Source organism: Capra hircus, chromosome 5, assembly GCF_001704415.2.
Source record: "Capra hircus breed San Clemente chromosome 5, ASM170441v1, whole genome shotgun sequence".
NCBI lineage: Eukaryota > Metazoa > Chordata > Mammalia > Artiodactyla > Bovidae > Capra > Capra hircus.
The window spans coordinates 116,027,210-116,049,163 of NC_030812.1; the positions used below are offsets into that span (position 1 = coordinate 116,027,210).

The 21,954-nt window shown below is 54.1% G+C and overlaps 1 protein-coding gene across 1 annotated transcript in view; it reads left to right on the forward strand.

The window, feature by feature from the left end:
- TBC1D22A (TBC1 domain family member 22A) overlaps positions 1 to 21,954 on the forward strand; it is a 271,283-nt gene that overhangs the window by 167,715 nt on the left and 81,614 nt on the right. The window contains exon 10 of the mRNA XM_018048921.1: positions 17,307 to 17,382. Within this exon, the coding sequence (XP_017904410.1) occupies positions 17,307 to 17,382 (76 nt within the window). The remainder of the gene's footprint in view (positions 1 to 17,306; positions 17,383 to 21,954) is intronic.

Here is a 21,954-nt window from a genome sequence, read left to right on the forward strand (position 1 = left end):
CCTCCCCCGCTGGTTCATGGCGGCGGGGAGCCGGGAGAGGAGGCCCTGGGCCCAGCCTCGGTGCGGACTAGGAAAGGGCAAGCCTCCACCCCTCCTCCACGAATGCTTGGTGCTGGGCGTGGCTCCCTAAAGTGCGCAGGAACCTCGAGCCGACGGGGGACCGCAGAGGGGTCATCAGAGGCGCTGGTGCCAGGAGGCCAGGCATCAGTGCCTAGCGAGGTGTAAAGATCAGGCGAAGAGCCTCCCCCGGAAGTCCAGGTGCCGTCAGAAACAGTGGTTCTGCAGTGAGGTCTCTGCTCTGTGTCTCAGGGCCGCCTGCTGTTCCGACTAGTGGGAGTCAAGCAGCTCCTACTAGTGGGGCTGACTCTGCCCGTACCTGCCAGTTAGAGCTCCACCAGGTGATGCAGAGCCGGTCAGTGATTCGCTTTAGCAACAAGAATCCATTCTGTGCTGCTGCTGCTGCTGCTGCTGAGTTGCCTCAGTCGTGTCTGACTCTGTGTGACCCCATAGACGGCAGCCCACCAGGCTCCCTGTCCCTGGGATTCTCCAGGCAAGAACACTGGAGTGGGTTGCCATTTCCTTCTCCAATGCATGAAAGTGAAAAATGAAAGGGAAGTCGCTCAGTCCTGTCTGACTCTTGGCGACCCCATGGACTGCAGACCACCAGGCTCCTCCATCCATGGGATTTTCCAGGCAAGAGTACTGGAGTGGGGTGCCATTACCTTCTCCCCATTCTATGCTATTATAAGTAAAACGTTTTAAGATAAATGAATATTTACCAAAACAAAAATGTTTAATGAGAAGTGAGGCATGGTTTGACTTTTATGTGCCTTGATGGAAGACAGCTGAATTCTCATCTGTGTTTCTGCAGTCAGCTTGTTGTAATGTGTATTTTTGTTGTTGTTGAAGTATGGGATGAAAACCCAGACTCCCGTAGCTATGTAGTTGCAAAAGGGAGAAGTTCCGTAATAGCCCTCTGGATGACCGGATGCCTTCCCTTCAGTACTGTACCACGGCCTGAGAGATGGTAGCTTCCTAAAGGCCACTTGCAGTGTGACTGTGAAGCCGTGCTAGTGAACATCTGTGCTCATCACAGCAGACCCATGGACCCGTCTTGCACTTGGAGCGGATCTCTCCCACGTGTGGTCCTGTAACGTCAGACGTTGGTCACTGGAGCGTGCGGGGCGCCTGAGGTATGCTGATATTCTGAACATCACGTTTCATCGAATTGTATAAAGACTCACCTTTGGGACTTCCCTGGTGGTCCAGGGGTTAAGATTTCGCCTCCCAAAGCAGAGGGCGCCAGTTCAGTCCCCGGTCCGGTTTGATCCCTGGTCTGGGAGGTAAGAGCCCACATGCCTCAAGCCAAAACACTGAAACGTAGAACAGAAGCAGTATTGTAGCAGGTTCAATAAAGACCAAAAATGGTCCACAGCAAAAAAAAAAAAAGTTTTCTTTTTAAGTCACGTTTTTCAGTGCTACTGCCTTATAAAGAACCGTCACGCTCAGATGGTGGGTCAGGGTTCTCCAAAATTTGAATTCTGGTTTCAAAGCTCAAATATTATTATTGGCAACAAATGCTGTGAATTGTTTCCCGTGAAGTGACGGGCTGACTTTGTTCACTTTTGAGGAGACGTCTGCCCGATACCCGAGTCTGAATAATGAGTTTGCCCGTCAGTTGTTCTTTCAAATATCAATGATGTTTCTTGGAAAAACGTATCCAGTACTGCTCTCAGCTCAAAGAGTTGCAGCAGCTGCTTCTCTGGAAGAAGTTTAACGTTTTGGGTGCGCGTCTTGAGAGCCTTGTTCCCCATCTGTCGCTAGTGGGAAAGAACCTGCCTGCCGAGGCAGGAGACAGACAGGAGACGCGGGTTCCATCCCTGGGTGGGGAAGAGGCCCTGGAGGAGGGCGGGGCAACCCACTCCGGGATTCTTGCCTGGAGAGTCCCATGGACAGAGGCGCCTGGGGGGCTACAGTCCACGGGGTCTCGAAGAGTCGGACACGACTGAGCGACTAAGCAGGCACGCACTCTGTGGCTTCATGAGTTCTTCCCGTTTTTCCACCTGATACCGAGGAGCTGTTCATAGTGCCCTTTCCTCTGCCGGCCGCGACGTCCTCTAAGGAAATGGCCTTTTTCAAGGCATGAACGCGTGGCGTTAAGGGTATGGTTGGTGGGGCCGGCTTGTCCGTGCCACGTGCCAGCGCTTTCACCTGCCAGCCCTGGTGGCAGAGCCTCGCAGCCCACGCCCGCAGGGCAGGCAGGCGGCCCCTCGGCATCACCGTGGACGCAGTTTGGGCCTCACCGGCCGCTGGAAAGGGCCCCAGGGAGCCCGGCGGTTGGCTGAGCACCGTGAGGGCCACTGCCCACAGGGAGGGTGCTCTCTCGGAGACACCCCAGGGTGAGCTCACACGGGAGAAGTACAGGACGAAGCCAGTGCCGCACGGGGGGTGTCGGCCGGGCTGTGCCCCAGGGAGCTGTGCCCGGGGTCCCGGGGCAGTGGCTCTTCCGCCCGGGTCCTGCCCCCCGTCTCCCGGCACCGTGAGTTGTTGCCCATCTGGGACGTTGGGAGTGTGGGGTGGGTGGCCCTGGCCTGGGATTTGCTGTTCCGTCGGCACAGCGGGGCCACACTCGGGTCTCACATGCGGTCAGTGTTCCTCAGGCACCATGTCAGCTTTGCAGCCAGAGACGTGCCTTTTGTAACCTGAATCTGCACCTTTATTGATTTTTAAACTTTTCTATTTTTGACTCTGCTGGGTCTCTCTGCTGCTGCCGGGCTTTTCTGTAGTGGCAGTGAGTGGGGGCCAGTCTCTAGCTGCGGCTTCTTGTTGTGGTGGCCTCCCCGTGTTGCGGAGTGCGGGACCCCCAGGTACGAGCACTTCGATTGTCGGGACCCGTGGGCCCAGCAGCGGCCGCTCCGTGACTGCAGAGCACACGGGCTCAGCTGCTCCTAAACCCCCAGCACTGGGGTCTTCCCATATCAGGGACTGAACCCATCCCTCTGGCCTTGGCAGCTGGATTCCTCACCGCTCAGCCGTCAGGGAAGCCTTCTGAGAGCTAACTTCTAAAAATAATTTGCTAGGGGAATTCCCTGGCGATCCAGCAGTTAGGACCCCAGGCTCTTGCTGCCAAGGGCCCTCTGTTGGGGAGTGAAGATCCCATGAGCCGTGAGGCCAGGAAAAAAGCTGGGCCGTTATTTCTTCCAGGGGTTTCAGGGGTTGTGTCCTTGTGACGCTGCCTTTGGGGATGGTTTTCGTTTAGCTCACTGACAGCAGTCTGAGCAGGTCCAGCTGACAGCTGTGTCTCTGCGAAGGACCGCCTTAGGACAGGATGACTGGATGGAGTCCTTGAGTTTTAGGGTGGGGAAGGGGTGTTCCCCTGAATTTACCAGGAGGAAGCTGCCGGAGGGCCCGTGCAGCAGCCCCGCCTGCCTGCCCCGGGGCGCAGTGGGTCGGGTCCCCAGCCCAGGCTGGCCGCACCCGCCCTGGCCTGCTTGGGGATTGTTCTTGGGCCTTCGCCAGACTTCTTATTTCGCTAACGCCGCGCGCCAGGGCTGCCGGGAGCTTTCACCTCCTGAATTATGGCTTCCATACCTGCCCACCCCGCAGTCAGACCATCACTCTCAGATTCATTACTTAGCAGGACGGCCTCTTGGAGTAGAAAGGAACCGTTGCCTTTTATAATTAGTCATTTACATTTTCTTTCCTTGGGGAAGAATCACTCAGTTCTAAGAACTGGTTGCTGGCGTGGAAGTGATGAGAATATTGGGGAAAGTAACTGTTCTATCTCGGAGCTTACTTGTCAGAGAAAAGGCCAGCAGCCTGGTGCTCTAGTGACTGGCAAAGGAAGGCCAGGGTTGACCAGACCTGTGTCGGGGGACCGGAGGGGATGGGGAGGGCGGGGGTGAGCTCGCTGCGGTGAGTTATCCCGGGAGAGAATGGGCACAGCGCACCCCAGGACCCAGAGCCTGCACAGAGAGCCCCTCGAGAAGGTTCTGTTCCAACAGGGAGAGAGGCCCGAGGACCCTCAGAAGGAGCCAGGACCTTGATCTGTTTTCACTCCCCGCCAAGCTCCAAGGACAGAGGACAAAGGGCCGGTCTGCTGCTTGGGAAAGTGGTGGAGAGGACACCCACGTGGCCCCCACCTGGCTTCTGTTGTTCACATCAGGCGTCTCCACCTGGAAGGGGCAGCGGAGCAGCAGGAGGGGGATGGAGAGCCGGGCTTGCACCCAGCCCGTGAGTGGACGGCGAGTGGCCAGAGAGTCTGGTCCACGTGAGGCTCTGCTCTCTCCTCTCCGATGCGTCAGGCTCGGAGACGTGACCTGAGAGCTGTAGTCGAGAAGAGTGAGGGCTGGCAGCGTTTTAGAAAGGCTTATTGAATAGACAGAAATGTGTGGGCTCGTGGGCTGCAGCGGGAGATTCATTAAGAATGAATTATTGCGTGCCAATTTAAAGAGAAGATTAAGAAAAAGTTTCATCTACAGTAGCATCGAAAACAGCGAAATCCACGTTGTTGCCTGGATGAGTAGTTCATTCCTGTTAATTACGAAGCAGCGCTGCGCCATACGAACCTATCAGTCTGTCTAAACATCCTGCAGCGGTGGAAGCCGAGGCTGCTGCTTCTCTTTGTCTGCTAGGGAAGAGGTTTCCTCAAACGCTCGTGTGCACACCCTTTGGTTGGGGTGTGCGGTCTCTCTTGGGTGGGTTGCTAGGAGAGGACTTGCTGGGTCATGGTGCAGAGCTATACCAAGTTCCATGAAAACCACCCAGGCCTTTCCCCCAGGTTGGCTATGCTACTCCACACACCCATCAGAAGCGCGGTCTGGCTGCTCCATGTCCGCACCAGCTTCGCATGTCCCTGCTTTTATTTATGCTGGAGAGCAGTTGTGTGTGTGTGTGTGTGTGTGTGTGTGTCTATACTGTTGGGCTGCACCCCACAGGCCTACAAGGCCCTGTGTTTGCCCAGCTTCAAGACCAAAGAAAAGCCCAGAGTCAGTGACAGAGACAGCAGTGGTTTAATGGGTGGGGGACCTTACATGTCTGAAACAAGGTCCTGGCGTGACCCCCATGGGTGGTGGGCAGGACGTGGAGGCGCTTTTTGTTCCCAGAGGAAAGGGAGTTTGCCAGGTGTGAGGGAATTAGGTTGCCTTTTCATGCTGTTCATGGGGTTCTTACGGCAAGAATACTGCAGTGGTTTCCATTTCTTCCTCCAGTGGACCACGGTTTGTCAGAACTGCTGCGACCCATCCGTCTTGAGTGGCCCCGCACAGCACAGCTTATAGCTGCACTGAGTTAGGGAAGCCCCCTCGCTGTGATAAGGCTGTGGTCAGCTTCGGCCGCCCGACACGAGGAGCTGTTGTTCAGTTGGTTAGTCGTGTCCGGTTCTTTGTGACCCCCCGGACTGCAGCATTCCAGGCTCCCCTGTCCTTCACCATCTCCTGGAGCTTGCTCACACTCACGTCCATCGAGTCGGTGATGCCATCCAACCGTCTCATCCTCTGTCGTCCCCTTCTCCTCCTGCCTTCTTTCTTTCCCAGCCTCAGGGTCTTTTCCAGTGGGTCAGCTCTTCGCATCAGGTGGCCAAAGTATTGGAGCTTCAGCTTCAGCATCAGTCCTTCCAATGAATATTCAGGACTGATTTTCTTTAGGATGGACTGGTTGGATCTCCTTGCTGTCTAAGAGACTCTCAAGAGTCTTCTCCAACACCACTCATTGGAAAAGACCCTGATGCTGGGAAAGATGGAGGGCAGGAGGAGAAGAGGGCGGCAGAGGATGAGATGGTTGGATGGCATCACCAACTCAATGGCCATAAACTTGAGCAAAGTCTGGGAGAGAGTGGAGGACAGAGGAGCCTGGTGAGCTGCAGTCCATGGGGTTGCAAAGAGCTGGACACAATTTAGCGACTGAACAACAGCAAAGTCAGGCTGGCTCACTAGTTCCCCGGGAAACCCGCTGAGGGGCAGGCCCCTCACTGCCCCTTGATGAGAATAGTCACTAGCTGGAGGCTGGGGCAAGTACAGAGGAAGGAGGGTCAGTCAGTAGTGCCAGGTGTAGGTGAAGCAGGCGCTGGTCAGGTAGGGGGTGGACAGAGAGCAAGAGAAGGGCCGTCTTGAGTGGCCCGACTGTGCAGTGGCTCTGCTTCCATATATGGAGGGAGGGTATGAGAATATTTTTCCCAAGTTTGTGGCTTGTCAATGTATTTTTTAACAATGTCTTCTGCTGAGCACAGAATTTTAATTTTGATGACTTCTGATTTATTATTATTATTTTTTGTGATAATGATTTTCTGTGTCGTAACTAAAAATCCTTTTCCTACCCCTAGCATGCCAGGGTATTCTCCTACGTTTTTCTTCTGGAAACTATAATTTTATCTATTTTTTTGGAAACTGTAATTTTAGTTTTTACTTCCAGGTCTGTCATCGAGCTTGACTTAATTTTTCTGTATGGTGTGAGGAAGGCACCGTGGCTGTTTTTTAAATATAGGTTTCCTAGTTAATAGCAGCTCCGTTTGTTAAGAACAGTTTTGTTTTGTTTCCAGAATACACTGCTTTGGCACCTTTTCTGAAAATCACTGTTTAAGTGTCTATTTTTGGACATGCAGTCATGTTTCATTAATCTGTTCGGTTCAGTTCAGTTCAGTTGCTCAGTCATGTCCAACTCTTTGCGACCCCATGGACTGCAGCACGCCAGGCCTCCCTGTCCATCACCATCTCCCGCAGTTCACTCAGACTCACATCCATCGAGTCCGTGATGCCATCCAGCCATCTCATCCTGGGTCGTCCCCTTCTCCTCCTGCCCCCAATCCCTCCCAGCATCAGACTCTTTTCCAATGAGTCAGCTCTACCCATGAGGTGGCCAAAGTACTGGAGTTTCAGCTTTAGCATCATTCCTTCCAAAGAAATCCCAGGGCTGATCTTCAGAATGGACTGGTTGGATCTCCTTGCAGTCCAAGGGACTCTCAAGAGTCTTCTCCAATACCACAGTTCAAAGCATCAGTTCTTCGGCGCTGTCTGTTAACGGAGAGTTAATGCTAGGGCACACTGTCCTAACCTCTAGCTTTCCCTGGAGTTGGGTAGGGTAGGTCCTCTTGTGTGTTCTTTTTTAAAAAAATTGTGTTGACTATTTTTAGTTCTTTGAATTTTTATGTAAAGTTTGTCATTAGCCATTTCCTACCAAAAAAGCCTTGGAAAAAGTCTTAGGGCCTGGGATTTTTGAATGGGATTATATTTTGAATCTATGTGTTAGTTTTCCCAGAAGTAACAGTATTAGCCACGTTGATTTATTCTAGTCCATAAGCATGACGTATTTTAAAATTTATCTAAATGTTTTTTAACTTACCCTCATAAACATTTTATACTTTTCAGTGTATAGGTTTTTCTAATCTTTTCTTAAACTTATTTCTAGATAGGTTTTTATTTTTGATAGTCCTTTAAATAGTATAGCTTTCTTTGTAAATTTCTTAAGTTTTTATTGATGGTTTATACAAATACAGTTGAGTTTTGAAAACTGACAGTTGTCCAGTTCGTATTGTGTAACAGATTACTCCAAAACTTGCTGACTAACGCGTGTGTTTCGTCTCACTTGCAGACTCTGCGGGTCAGGGTTTCAGTTGTACTTTGAGCTGCTGTCTGTGCACCACGGTGCCTGGCACCCGCGTGGGATGCCTTGAAGGCTGGCACAGGTTGCTGCCTGGGGGCTGGAATCAGCTGCAGTCTCACTCTCCTACGTGTGTGTTGCCCGGGCTTGGTGACCCCAGGACTGAGACTGTAGTTGAGCAGCCCGCTTGTGGCCTCCCTGTGTGGCTTAACGTCCACATGGCACGGCGGCCTCGGGAAAGTCGAACTTCTGATGTGATGGTTCAAGACACCCGGTAAGACTTCCAGAAAGCAAGGTGTACGTTGCACAAGCCCACCCAGATTCAAAGGGAGGGAAATTAGGCTTCATCTCTTGATGCAGGCGTGGCCTGGTCGCATCATAGAAGAACATTTGGGATGAGAGATACTGTGTGGCCACTCTTGGAAAATGTGATATATTGCATCTTGCTTCTGGTGATCTTGCTGAATTTACTTATTAGTTCCAGGAGCTTTTTGGTGGATGCCTTAGGATTTTTTAAGGGCACAAGGGTGTCACCTGCAGATAAACAGAACTTTACTTCTTTCTATTAATATGTATGGCTTTTATTTTCTCTTCTTGCCTTATTCCTTTGTCAAGGGCCTCAAGTACAATGTTGAATGGAAGTGATGAGAGCATTTTTAGAATGCATATGTAGGATGACTATGCTTTCTTGGTGAGTTTGTGTTTTTATTGTTATGAAATATTCCTCTTTTTCTGGTATTTCTTCTGTCCTGGGTCCAGTTCACCTGATATTAAAATATGGATCCTGTCTTCCTTAGGATTAGTATTCCCTGGGTTTGTCTTTTTCCATCTCTTTGCTTTTAATCTGTATCATCTTATTTAAAGTACATTTCTTATGGATAGCTTATAGTTGGATTTTGCTTTCCTATCCTTTTAGTGTGTATTTAGTTCATGGACATTCATGGAATTATTTATATGGCTGGAGTTTAGGCTGATGGCACCCCACTCCGGTACTCTTACCTGGAAAATCCCGTGGGTGGAGGAGCCTGGTAGGCTGCAGTCCATGGGGTCGCTAAGAGTCGGACACGACTGAGCGGCTTCACTTTCACTTTTCACTTTCATGCATTGAAGAAGGAAATGGCAACCCACTCCAGTGTTCTTGCCTGGAGAATCCCAGGGACGGGGGAGCCTTGTCTCTGGGGTCACACAGAGTTGGACACGACTGAAGTGACTTAGCAGCAGCTTAGGCTGCTGTTTTGCTATTTATTTTCTATTCATTTCACCTTCTTTCCTCCCTTTTTCCTACTTTCTTTTGGATGCATTGCATACTTTTTAAATTAATGGAGTTTGTATTGTAGAACTGTTTTCAGAAATACTGAGCAGAAAGTACAGAGTTTGATATACTCTGTTGTTACCTCCACAGAGACACAAACTTGCTCCTGTTATTAACAACTTGCTTTAGTGTGGTGGGTTTGTTCTAACTGATGAGCTGTTATTGGTATATTGCTGCTGCTGCTAAGTCACTTGAGTCGTGTCTGACTCTGTGCGACCCCGTAGACGGCAGCGCATCAGGCTCCCTGTCCCTGGGATTCTCCAGGCAAGAACACTGGAGTGGGTTGCCATTTCCTTCTCCAATGCATGAAAGTGAAAAGTGAAAGTGAAGTTGCTCAGTCGTGTCCAACTCTTCACGACCCCATGGACTGCAGCTTACCAGGCCCCTCTGCCCATTGGATTTTCCAGGCGAGAGTCCTGGAGTGGGGCGCCATCGCCTTCTCCAGTTGGTATATTACCATTAACCAAAGTCCACGGTTGATATTGGGGCTCCCTCTCTGTGCTGCACATTCTGTGGATTTGGCCAAGTGTGTAAGGACTTATGGGGCTTCCCTACTGGCTCAGTCCACAGAGAATCTGCCTATAATGCAGGACACCGCCTGCAGTGCAGGAGACCTGAGTTCAGTCGCAGGGCTGGGAAGATCCCCTGGAGAAGGGAATGGCGACCCCCTCCAGTGTTCTTGTCTGGAAAGTCCCATAGACCGAGGAGCCTGGCGGCTGCAGTCCCTGGGGTCGCAAAGAGTCGGACACGACTTGGTGGCTGCACCGCCACCACCGCACATCCGCCGTCACGGCGTCGCCCAGAGTAGGTCACTGCTCCAAAAATCCCCTGCCCTCCCCACGTTCATCCCTTCCTCTCCCGGAACCCGTGACAGCCAGTGGTCTGCTCACCATCTCCACGGTTTTGCCTCTTCCGGAATGTCATTTCCTTGGAACCGCCCAGTTCCAGGATCCCTTTCCCTCAGGGAGCCTTTCCTGTTATCGTTGGTTTTCGCTCTAGCTTGTTGGCAGTCTCTCCTCTCCCCACCCTCCTGCTGGTGGATACTCCTTACAGCTCAGGTCAATAACTTACCTGGACTCCCTTCAAATACTGTTTTGCCAGCTACCATTGCTGGCCGGCCTGCGTCCCCAAGCAGGCGTTCAGCTTGTCCCCATTTTCTGAGCAGTTTACAGGGGGAGCACCAAGCTACTCTGCCAGGGCTAGGGGGAGCCTTCTGCCCGCACCACGTCCCGTGACCGATGGCCCCAGGGAACCTGTGGGACGGGTGGGCAGAAGGGCTCACACTTGGTGTGGACGCTGCCCAGCTTCTTTTAGGTACGCCCCCAGTGCCTTGTGAAGGAGGCTCCCCGTCTCCACGTAACAGACGAGGAAATAAAAGATCAAAGAAATTAGGCTCGCTGGTGGCGCCCTCCCACTTGAGAAGGGCTTCCCAGGTAGCTCAGTTGGTAAAGAATCCAGGCAGATTCTTTACCAGTGCAGGAGAGCCAAGTTCGATCCCTGGGTTGGGAAGATCCCCTGGAGAAGGGAATGGCAACCCACTCCAGTATCCTTGCCTGGGAAATCCCACGGACAGGGAGCCTGGTGGGCTAAAGTCCATGGGGTCACAGAGTCGGGTACGACTGAGCAACTCAGGCTTCCGCCGTCTTTCCTCCCGAGCAGCATGCCGTGGACTTCTGTCCTCGTCCTCCTCCTCCCCTCTCCCCAGAGACCGTGAAGGGGTGTGGAGGGTGTGCGTGTAATCGCGGCCTCTCCGCTTGGAGGGACAGCTGGTGTGATGGACGACACGCTCAGGGTTCAGCGTGATTTCCGCTGCCCACAGCGCCAGCCAGACCTGTGAAATGAACAAGCTAATAGCAATGAGTGAGAAGGCCTCCGTTGAAGTTCACAAAACCAGCCAGTGCAGCTTGCTGAAGGGACGCAGTCTGGACGGCCTGGGTTGACTGCGTCTCCGGCAGGGCGCTTCTGTCATCACTGGGCAGGGTCTTCGGTCAGGTGGCTGACGTCTCGCGTCCTCTCTGGCCTCTTCTGTTAGGCTCACCTCGGCAGCCAGAGTCACCTTTTCCAGACGCACGTCTCCTGACTGCGGTGGCTGCCCTTTCTGTGTCATTTGCTTCATCCTGTAGCTTTGCTGGGGTCTCATCCTTGCCTCCCCACGTGGCCTTCCCGCCTTGGGGTAGTCTGCTCCCGTCAAGCCTGGCTTCCTCAGGGCCCCTCCCACCACACTGGCCTTTGCTGCCTGCCTGGAGTGAGCCCAGCCCGCCCACGGCTGCCTGGGCCCCCTGTTCTCTGGGTCTCAGCCCAGGCCTCCCGTTCCCTGCCTGGAGTGAGCCCAGCCCGCCCACGGCTGCCTGGGCCCCCTGTTCTCTGCATCTCGGCCCAGGCCTCCCGTTCTCAGTGTGTTCTTGGGTCAGGCACCTGTTCTGTGCTCTGATCTCAGGGCTCCCCCTGTCATGGTGAGCCCCCATGTGTGTCTGCGTGGCCTGCATGATGAACGTTTGCTTGGCGACCAGACCGTCATCTCTGAACACAAGTCCCATGTTTGTTTTCCTGCCCGACTGTGTTGGGGACCCAGGACTGCCCCCAGGTTCTGGGACTCCAGCACAATAGCTGCGATTCCTGACAGTGCACGTGTGTGGGGTGCACAGGCCAAGGAAGAAGGCCCAGAGGGACCCGGGCGCAAGCTGCCAGGAGTCCTGTCCCTGTGGAGTCACCGGAGACGCTTAACTCCCGAGCCACGAGCTGGCCCCGTCTCCCAGGAGCTCGTGAGAAATGCCACACCCGGGACGTCCCTGGGGTTCCCCTCCAGGGCGGGGGATGCGGGTCGATCCCCGGTTTGGGAAGCAAGACCTCACATGGCCTGGGCAACCAAGCCTGTGCGCTGCCAAACCCAGCACAGCCAAAGTCAAAACACGGCGAGCAAGCGGCGCCAAGCCTGAGGCCTGTGCTGGGAGCTGTTGCCATAGGCACTTCTGCTGGCACGGACCAGCAGGAGAACAGGCATTCAGCATAAGGCACGGTGCTCCGCGGCAGCCAGCAAGCCGTTCTCACTGGTTCAGGAGAGGTGGGGGCACCTGAAAGCCTGGTCCCAGGCCCCCACCGGGGGAGCGCTGACCTTGCACACGGGCCAGTCTCAGGACGGCAGCCTCTGGCCTACTTCTCTGCACCGTGCAGGAGGCCCTCGGATGGATGTACTGCACTGGGGAGGAGCGCCCGTCCGCCCGGGGCCGGTCTTGTGTGGGTTGATGCCTTCACGGCACTCACTGGCTCACAGGGGCCCCGAAACGGGGCCTGGTGTCGTGAGGTGTTCGGACGCAGGTCCAGGGAGCATGAGAGGGGCAGGGTTGCTTACAGCCTCGGAAGGCGCTTTCCCGCAGAGAGACTGGCCGGGAAGGGCTCTGGGACGTGCTGCGGGCCCACGTCTCTGGTCTGGCACAGCCCCTTGTCCCAGAGGTGAGGGGTCTGTGTCCTCCGAGTGCAGGGACCTCCCCCTCAGCCAACACGAGTGAACCTTCTGCGCTTGTCCGAGGCGCTCCTTCAGAAAGATTTGGTCCGCCTTTCCTCTGAGGAGCACGGAAGTGCTGTTGATTACTGCCGAAGTGTGAGGCGAGCCCGGTGTGCGTGCTTTGATTTCTTTTTCCCTGCTGATTCGGACTTTAGCTTCTGTAAAAACGGTTGTTACATTTCTTCAGACCCTCCTTCCTTCCCTCCCTCCGTGCAATAAGTGCTCTCTATTTTTCTATCATTCTTTAAAGACCCAGAATCGAACCTCAGCTTGCAGCTGTGCCTGTTTCTTTTCATGGAGTGTTATCCATATTATTACTGTGAATATTCGTATAAATACAGAGTATTCTCACTTGCTTCCTATTTTGCCTGCAGAGACTTGTGGTTTCTCAGCAGATACGTTCTGTGCTGGGCATGTGTGTGGGCGAGGGCGGGGGTGTAGATGGGATGCTGGGAGCGGTGCCCCCCTTCATCCGGAAGGACCGTCAGTCTCGTCAGAGGCTGGAGGAGCCTGCTGGGCGGCCTCGGGGCCAGGTGCCTCTCCTGGGAGGCTGCTGCCGGCACCTCACGCCCTCCGGCTCAGCCTCTGGCCCTGGAATGTCCTTGGTGTGTCCTTCAGAGGCTTCCTGGCTGCCGAGGGGCACGGTCCTCAGCTTCGACCCCTCAGCTGACCCCCTGTGCCCGGCCTGTGGCGGGTCTTCTCTGCCCCCGCGCCACCCCCCCCCCCCCCCCGACCCGCCTGAGCCCAGACACCGAGGCCTCATCTGTCCGTCCTCTCGGGACCTTTTCTCGATGCAGGTTTTTTCTTTTTTTTAAGACTCTCAGGTGTCATTCTTTTCTTACTATTTGGATTTTCAAGAGAATTCATCTCCCCTCCCTGGGTTTTGAACAAATTGAGAAATAAAACGAAATAGTGGCAGATGGAGACCAAAGAATAATTTTTATTTCTTCTAAATGAGAAGCTTGAAGTCCTATCGTAGTGTGAGAGCCAAATAAACCGGTGGACTGAATCTGGGGGTCATTCAGCCTAACCCTCCATGTCGGAGCTGGCCCTGGGCCCGGGCAGGCCCCCTCTGTGTGGCAGAGCCGTGCAGGGGAGCAGCCTTCCTGGGGGAGCGGCCGGTTCCGAGAGCTGGGCGGAGGGCTGGGTGTGCTGGCAGTCTCGACTCTTGGAGTCGCGGGTGGTCAGTCGCCTTCTTGGGGCCAGTGTTTCTGGGGACAGAGAACTGACGGGGGCACCGGCTGGACTCCCTCCGCCTGGAAGCCCAGCCCAGGGTTTGAGGGCTGCTGCCCCCAGCTCCTGCAGCTGACTGTCTGCCTGCATAACCATTAGGTTCCCACTGAGCCAGGGACATAGTGCCCCCTTGGAGCCCACCGCCCCTAGGGACAGGCCAGCCCCCAGTGGAAACCCTGCTCCTTTGAGTATTCTCCTGGGTCCGCGGGGAGGGGCCGTCCGAGCCTGGTCCCGATGGCTTTGGAGCTCGTCAGACCTGAACAGTAATGCAGTCATCTGCAAGGCCTCTGCCTGAGGCTGCAAAACCGCTCTTAGGTTATTTCTCATCCTTAAATACGTCCAGCCTGACTGCTTCCCCTGGCTCATCGGAGATGCTGCCGTGAGGTGAGACGACAGCATGGAAGCTTCCAGCTACGCAGCATGTCCCGAATTCAAGTGTAAATCTCTGTCACCCAAGTTCCGGAGAGAAATCAAGTCTTTAAGGGCTAACCCTGGCAAGTTCAAGTTCAAAACCAGAATTCCTCTGCCTGTGAATGTTTAGCTACAGACAGCTCGGGCTGCGTGTTGCTGCCTGTCTCTGCCGGGGGGACGGCCGGGGTCTCCCTGGGACGTGTGCAGGCCTTTCAGGGCCCAGCGCTCCTGTCCACTCAGCGCCGGTCTGTGACAGCCCTCCCTTCCCCAGACTTCATTGTAGCGAGACCCCACCAGCTTGTCACCCCATCTACAAAGCACATGCTTCCAGGCCCGTGAGGCAGCCGCCCCGGGAGTGTATCCCCCTGCGCGGAGCCGAACAGAGCACATGCGGGACCTCGTGGAGATGTGACAGCCTGGGATCCAGGGCCTGTCACTTGAAATCCACGCGGGAGAAACCACAGCAGGAGTTAGGTCTGAGTCCGCTCGTTTTCCATTTCTGTGCGGAAAAGATGGTGGTTGCCTTGTAGGCGTTTTTAGTTTCGTCTTGTAGCAGCCGCGGCTCCTGCTCTCTTCAGGAAGGGTGTGTGTGTGTGTGTGTGTGTGTGTGTGTGTGTGTGTGTGTGTGTGTGTGTGCGTGCGTGCGTGCGTGTGTGTGTGCGCGCGCGCACGTGCCCGTGTGTGTACTCATGCTTGTGTGTCTGCATGTGTGTATGAGTGTGCATGTGTGCACGTGTATGAGTGTGTGCTTGTGTGTACACATACTTGTGTGTGTGTGCATGTGTATGAGCGTGTGTGCTCATGTGTTTACATATGCTGCTGTATGCACCTGTGGAGGAGTGTGTGTGTACTCATCCTTGTCTGTGTGCACGTGTGTGTGTGTCCGTGTGTGTACACATGCTTGTGTGTGTGCCTCTGTGTGTGTGTGCACGTGCTTGTGTGCACACGCACATTAAGCCCAGAGAGTGCTGGCGGTGCAGGAGCCCGAGCGCCACGTCTGACTGCTCAGCCTCAGACATCACTGCGGGCGTGAAGGCCATCCTCTCCTGGCTGTGTCTCTGGGAGCCCTCCCCGCCCCCCACACCCACCACAGATCCTGGGCCAGGTGGTGCAGGGCTGCTGTGCCCATGTCCCCATCCCCTTCCACCCGTGTCTCCCCGAGGACAAGCCGTTCTCTCCCAGGACCAGCCCAGCGCACGACCCCCTGAACCAACAGGACTCACTCATATTCAAGGACCCGCAGGCACAGCGCCTTGTGACTTGCAACCACATGGGTTTGTCATTTCACAGTCGTGGAGGTCATGTACAGGAGTCATGTATGGACCTGAGAGTTGGACCGTGAAGAAGGCTGAGCGCCGAAGAGCTGGTGCTTTTGAACTGTGCTGCTGGAGAAGACTCTTGAGAGTGCCTTGGACTACAAGGAGATCCAACCAGTCCATCCTAAAGGAAATCAGTCCTGGGTGTTCACTGGAAGGACTGATGCTGAAGCTGAAGCTCCAATGCTTCGGCCACATAATACGAAGAGCTGCTGCTAAGTCGCTTCAGTCGTGTCCGACTCTGTGCGATCCCATAGACGGCAGCCCACCAGGCTCCACCGTCCCTGGGATCTCCAGGCAAGAACACTGGAGTGGGTTGCCATTTCCTTCTCCAATGCAGGAAAGTGAAAAGTGAAAGTGAAGTCGCTCAGTCATGTCCGACTCTTCAAGACCCCATGGACTGCAGCCTACCGGGCTCCTCCATCCATGGGGTTTTCCAGGCAAGAGTACTGGAGTGGGTTGCCATTTCCTTCTCTGACTCATTGGAAAAGACCCTGATGCTGGGAAAGATTGTGGGCAGGAGGAGAAGGGGCAACAGAGGATGAGACGGTTGGATGGCATGACTGACTCAATGGACATGAGTTTGAGCAAACTCTGGGTGATGGTGAAAGATGGAAGAGCCTGGTGTGCTGCAGTCCATGGGGTCACAAAGAGTCGGACGCCATTTAGTGCTTTAACAGCATCCAGCAAGTCCTGGAGGTCAGAATGCAGACAGGGGTTGGGGTCTGGGGCCGGGGCAGGGTCAAGGTGTGGATCAAGGTGTGGGCCAGGCCATGTCCTTCCTGGGCCTCCAGGGACGAGCTGCTCCCTGGCCTCTGTCCAGCCTGCTTTGCTGGTCTGCTGGCCCCTACGTCTGTCCTCCAAGTGGGGGCCGGTGTCCTCACTTCCCTGATGTTGACTCTCCTGCCGCCACGTCCGAGGGCGCGGCCACACCGGGCCCACCTGGGTGACTCTGGGTACTTTCCCTGTTCCAGTTGGTTGGTTAGCAACCTTCACCCCCACCCCACCTTGCTGGGAATCAGGCCCTGGGTACTCTGTGGGGTCACTACCCCGCCTCCCGCAGCCACTGAATGCGAGTCTGTCACTGCAGGAGTGCAGCCGAAAGCCTCGTCCTGAGAACGGTCCCTGTGCGCGCGGGCTGAGGCTCCTAAGGGCTGGCCTGCGGGGCGCCCTGGGGCAGGACGTGCGACGTGCCACCTGGCTTCCCGCCGCCATGTGCTCTCCGGTTGTGGCAGTGGTGGCGCCGGGCCTCCTGTTCCCGAAGCCCTGGCACCCGCCAGTGACGGTGCCTCCGTGAAGCCTCAGAGCAGCCCCACAGGCAGCGTTGTCATTCTCCCGCTACAGATGGTGCAGCTGCAGCCGGAGACGTGCTGCTCCTCGCTAACGTCACACAGCATCTAAGGCTCTCATTCCAGGTCGGCCGGACTGGAGCCCCTCCCCCGCTGCCCACTGGCCGCGCTGGTTTTCCTGTCTTAGTTTATGGACTTTTTCACCTGAGTGCCTGAGACTGAAGCCCCCTGTTCTCTCCGTGCTCACACCGTGACCGTGTCCTCAGCCCTCCGATGGCAGGCCTGACGCCGGTAGCTAGCGCCGGGCAGGTCCTGGGTTTCCATCAGCTCCCCTGCGGTGCTGAGCGCACTCTGCCCTTCTGCTGGCCAGAGCAACTTCCAGAGGACTCCATTTAAATGTAAATCTCTGCCTTTAGGCATAGAAATGCCCCGTAAACACTCCCCAGAGGGGGTGACTTCGGAACCTCCTAGCTCACCTTCAAGGCTCACCTGCACGCGGGGGGTGTGACGCGGCCTCTTCTCGTGTGCTGCTTATCTTGTGAATTCGTCCTCTTGTCAAACCGTCCACCTTCGTCCCCACTGCCTGTTCCCCTTTGGAGAGCTGGTTTTATCCTCCACGCCTATGGTATTCCCTGTTATTTTCCCCTCAGGACAACTATACATTCGCCCAACCTGGGATTCAGATGAAAGTGAAGATGCTGGAAGAGCTCGTGAGCCGCATTGACGGTGAGCCCGTGTTCGGGGTGCCCCTCTTTCCAGGGGGCGGGGGAGGAGGGGGTGGAAGGCTCACCCAGTTATCCTGGGACCCCCACCCCTGCTGCACCTTCTCCCGGGGCCACTCGGGCGTTGCTGGGGCTGGAGCCACTCCCGTTCCTTTTATGAAGGCGATATAATCAGAGTTTAGCGCCGTCCCTTCGCAGGAAGTAATGAGTGTGTCCTCGAAGCAGGCAGCCCTCACTCTTATTAAGGCTGGCGGTTGTCATCATCCGGCTGCAGCCTGGTTGTTTATGGCCGGCCTCTGGCCCAGCGTTCCTGCCTCTGCACGTCATTTTGCTATCAAGGATGCGGGCGTAATTTCTCCACTGAATCCAATTAATTACCGAGTCGGAAAAATAACATCTTTAATATTACAGAAAAATCATAGTGTGTGCCAGCCGCTTTCGATTACGCTTTCATATGTAAGTGGGGGCTTTGAAATACATTCTACCTTCGTCCTTAAAATAATTCCCCCTGTGATGTGCTGACTGTCACATTGCAGTAGCAGGGTTTAATTAAGTGAACGTTGAAAGATGATGCCGGCCCGTTCCAAGCAAACCCTCCTGAGCGTCTGTTAAATTAATGAGCAGAGCGTTAACAGAGTGATACCACGCAGAACTGGGCGTGGGCCTGTGACACCAGGCGGTTAGCAGCGCTGTGCTGGTGGGGGGCAGGCTCTGTCACCCCGAGCCCTACATGACCTCGACGGGTGACTTCACCAGATCTGCAGAGATGTCGCACTCTGCTCAAAGCAGAGACAAGCCACCTGCATTCCAGGGCCGCCTTCCAAGGGTGTGGACATCCCCTTTGCCCTTGTTGTACCCTCAGCAGTAGACAGCGTATCTGTCCCCATCTTCCCAACAAAGGCTCCTTTTGGGAAACGATCGAATGACTTTCTAAAACGAAGTCATACAAATTATCAGCTCCACTCTGTCCCTTGATTGAATCTGATTTTCAGCTGTGTCTAATGGTTATTACCTAATTTCCATATTATGAAGTTCTGCACGGTTCTTCCAATAATACTTTATCTGATTCAATATATTTAGCTGCTTGGCAGCCACCTATTCACAGCACAGTTTTTTTGCTTATGTAGCTGCATTTATGTACGTTTGTTCCTAACTTCGCGGGGACATCTTTGTTGGATGCTGTTGGGTTTTTTTCCCTGCCAGCAGCTCCACACCTGCCCCCACCTCCCCGCACACACCTCCCCCCACACACCTCCCCCCACCTCCCCACCCCCCAGCCTCATTTGGGTCTTTGAAGTACGACTTGCAGGAGCCTTGAATTACACTCAGTGGCTCCTCTCCTGTTTCTCCGAGAAGGTGGATTTTGCATTTCTGTGGAGGTTAGAAACGTGTGGTTAGCGCTCATTTGTTCCAGGGCCGCAGTTTGGGAAGTACTTGAATCGATTTTCTCTGGTGCTGTGGTTCAGAAGCAGCACATCAGAGATTCGCTGGGTGATTGTTTAAAAGAGCACCCACAGCAACCGAAGGAGCCCCCGCCAGGCCTGGGCTTTTCAGTGAACCCCATTCTTATTTTCCCGCGGCTTCTGAGCAGGGCGTTTTCACCCTGCGGTGGTTCTGTTTAAATGATCCGTGCTTCACAACAGAGGAGGCTCTGTTTGGTAGCAGGTTAAGCTGGGTAACCTGTCTGTGACTGTTCTTCCAGCCAGACCTGAAAGAACCTCTGTGACGGCCTCAGAAGAAGAGTTGCTGGGCCTTTGAGGCAGAAAGTGTCTGAACTGGGAGGGTTTGGCTTTTTCTCAGCAGCAGTGCCTGGGAGAGGCGTCCTGGGCCCCCTTCGCTCACTGTCCTCCTGGGAGAGTTTGGTTTTTTCTCAGCAGCAGCCCCTGGGAGCGGCGTCCCGGCCCCTTTGCTCATTGTCCCCCTGAAGGATGGCTCGGGGGCCGGGACTGTGCGGGGGCAGCGTGGATGGCAGGGGGGCTGCAGAAGGGGCCGGGAGCTCAGGGTCACTGTCTCATTTTCTTGCTGTGACGACTGGCTAAAGAGTTTCTGGAAAGCACTCCCAAGCAGTTTTCTGTTTTGAGTCTCACTTTACCCTACTCTCTGTTACCCCCAGATCTTTAGAAGCAGTCTGCTCCATAGACAGAAAGCTGGCCTGACTGAAGAGAGGGGGTTTTGTCTGTAAGGAGGCCAGGTGGAAGGGTGAGGGGCAGTGGCCTGAGAGACTGCCCTGGGGGTGGTAATCGGCTCAAGAGAGGGCGGCTGGCTGCTGAGAAGCGCCAGGGGAGTCACTTGTGATCTCTGAGCGGGAGTTTTAGAACTTCCCACAGGATGAGGGATGGAGCCTTGAGCCGCTTGACTGGGGACGTAGAAGGTGAGGGCAGGGGGCCTTCCACCTCTAGTGATAATGTGCTGCTGCTGCTGCTAAGTCGCTTCAAGTCGTGTCCGACGCTGTGCGACCCCATAGACAGCAGTCCACCAGGCTCCCCCGTCCATGGGATTCTCCAGGCAAGAGTACTGGAGTGGGGTGCCATTGCCTTCTCGGTAACTCCAACCAGATTTCTCACCCAGGAGACCGAAACAATGGGTAAGATTATTTTTTGAAGCCAACAAACAAATTGGGTGGGAGGTAGAAGGAAAGAGGAAAAAGCAAAGAAAGAAGGTGAGAAGAAAACAAGAGTTCTTAAAAGCACTGAGCTGCTAACAAGGAGACAAAAATTTCCTGGCCCCCTTCTGTGAGGATGCTAAACCAGAGAGCTCTAGCTTTGTCTCTCTTTTTTTTTCCATGTAAAATGATCTACATGTAGTCAAAGCTAAGAATATGTTCTAGACCTCTTCACGTGAAGAAAGCGAAGCAACAGATGACAAGGCCCACAAGATGGCAAGTCTCTGTAATTCTTAGGCATAGGCCATGAAACTGTTCTCTTTACTGTGTATGAAGAAATATAAAATAGAGAGTCTTGAAAATATTTGCCCAGCTAGTGAGAAACTATGTAATTTTACATGAGAGGTAGAAAATATGATAACCAAATGAAAAAGTCAGGGGACAGATTTAACAAATTAGACATGGCTATAGAGAAAGTTAGTGACGGGGAAGACGCGTGGGAAGAAAATCGCCAAAATAAAGCATGGAGCGATAAGAATAGGGATGATATAGAAAGTAAAAGCTATCAAGGGTATGGCTAGAGAGCCTCATATTTATTTACTTAGAATCATAGAGAGGAGAGAGAGAGAGTCAGAATTTGAGGAGATAATGATGTATTTTCCCGAACTACTGAAATAAGCCGATTCACAGACTGAAGAGCCCACTGAATCTCCAGGAGAATAAAGAGAAAACTACACAAACACACAATAGTAAAATTTATTCGAAGACTGATTCTTAAAGCAGCTAGCGTAAAGGGTTATTTCCCAAGAATGGCTGTATGAGAACTGGCTTCTCAACAGAAGTACAAGCAGATATCATCCATGCACTGGAAGGATATAGCTGTCACCCTAGAGTCTGAACAGTGAAAGGGTTAGTCGCTCGGTCGTGTCCGACTCTTTGCGACCCCGTGGGCTGTAGCCCACCAGACCGCTCTGCCCATGGAATTCTCTAGACAAGAATACTGGAGTGGGTAGGTCTACGTCCAGCAAAAAAATATTCATATCCAAGAATGAATTTGAAAGTCCAAGAGGCCACCTAAAGCTGAATTGTTTTTTCTCACTGTTTCTAAGAAGCTATAATCAGGAAGGACCGCAAACCAAGCACAGAGACCTCCCTTCGCAGCTCAACCAGGGACACAATCACTGTGGTCTTCAGACCTCGGAAGGCAGCAGGTCAGCACCCCATCCAGTCTGGGGTGAGTCAGGTGGTCAGTGCAAAACGTCTGTGGGAAAAAGAGTGGGAGTGTGGGCAGCTTAGAGTAAAAGTCTGCATTGGGTGGGATGCCAGATACCCCTGTTGCTGGCTGAACAGACCTGACCCTGACCTTGACCCCCCACATCTGTGTGTGTGCCCAGTCATGTCCGACTCTGCGACCCCATGGACTGTAGCCCACCAGGCTCCTCTGTCCATGGGAATCTCCAGGCAAGAACGCTGGAGTGGATTGCCATGCCCTTCTCAACCTAGGGATTGAACCTGGGTCTCTCGCATTGCGGGTGGATTCATTACTGTCTGAGCCACCAGGGAAGCCCATGAGTACTGGAGTAGTAGGTAGCCTATCCCTTCTCTAGGGGATCTTCCCAACCCAAGAATCGGCCCAGGGTCTCCCGCATTGCAGGCAGACTCTTTACCAGCTGAGCTACCAGGGAAGTGCGTCTGACCCCCACAGACAGCCTGTACATCTCCCTGTGAGCTCCCCACCCACAGGGCAAGTCATCTGAGGCCTGGCCACGGTTCTGGTCCATGCCCTCCTCTCCTGGGAGCTCAGGCTGGTAGAGGAGCTGCCTTCAGGAGTTTGCTGGCCTGATTCCTGTGATGGAAGGAAAAACTTGGGGGCTTGTTCATGGACTCCTAATGCTTCAAAAGAAAGTGGTCCCCAGCGCTCAACTGCATTTCATCGGCCAAACCGAGTCACGGGCTGCAGCGAAGGTGGAAAGT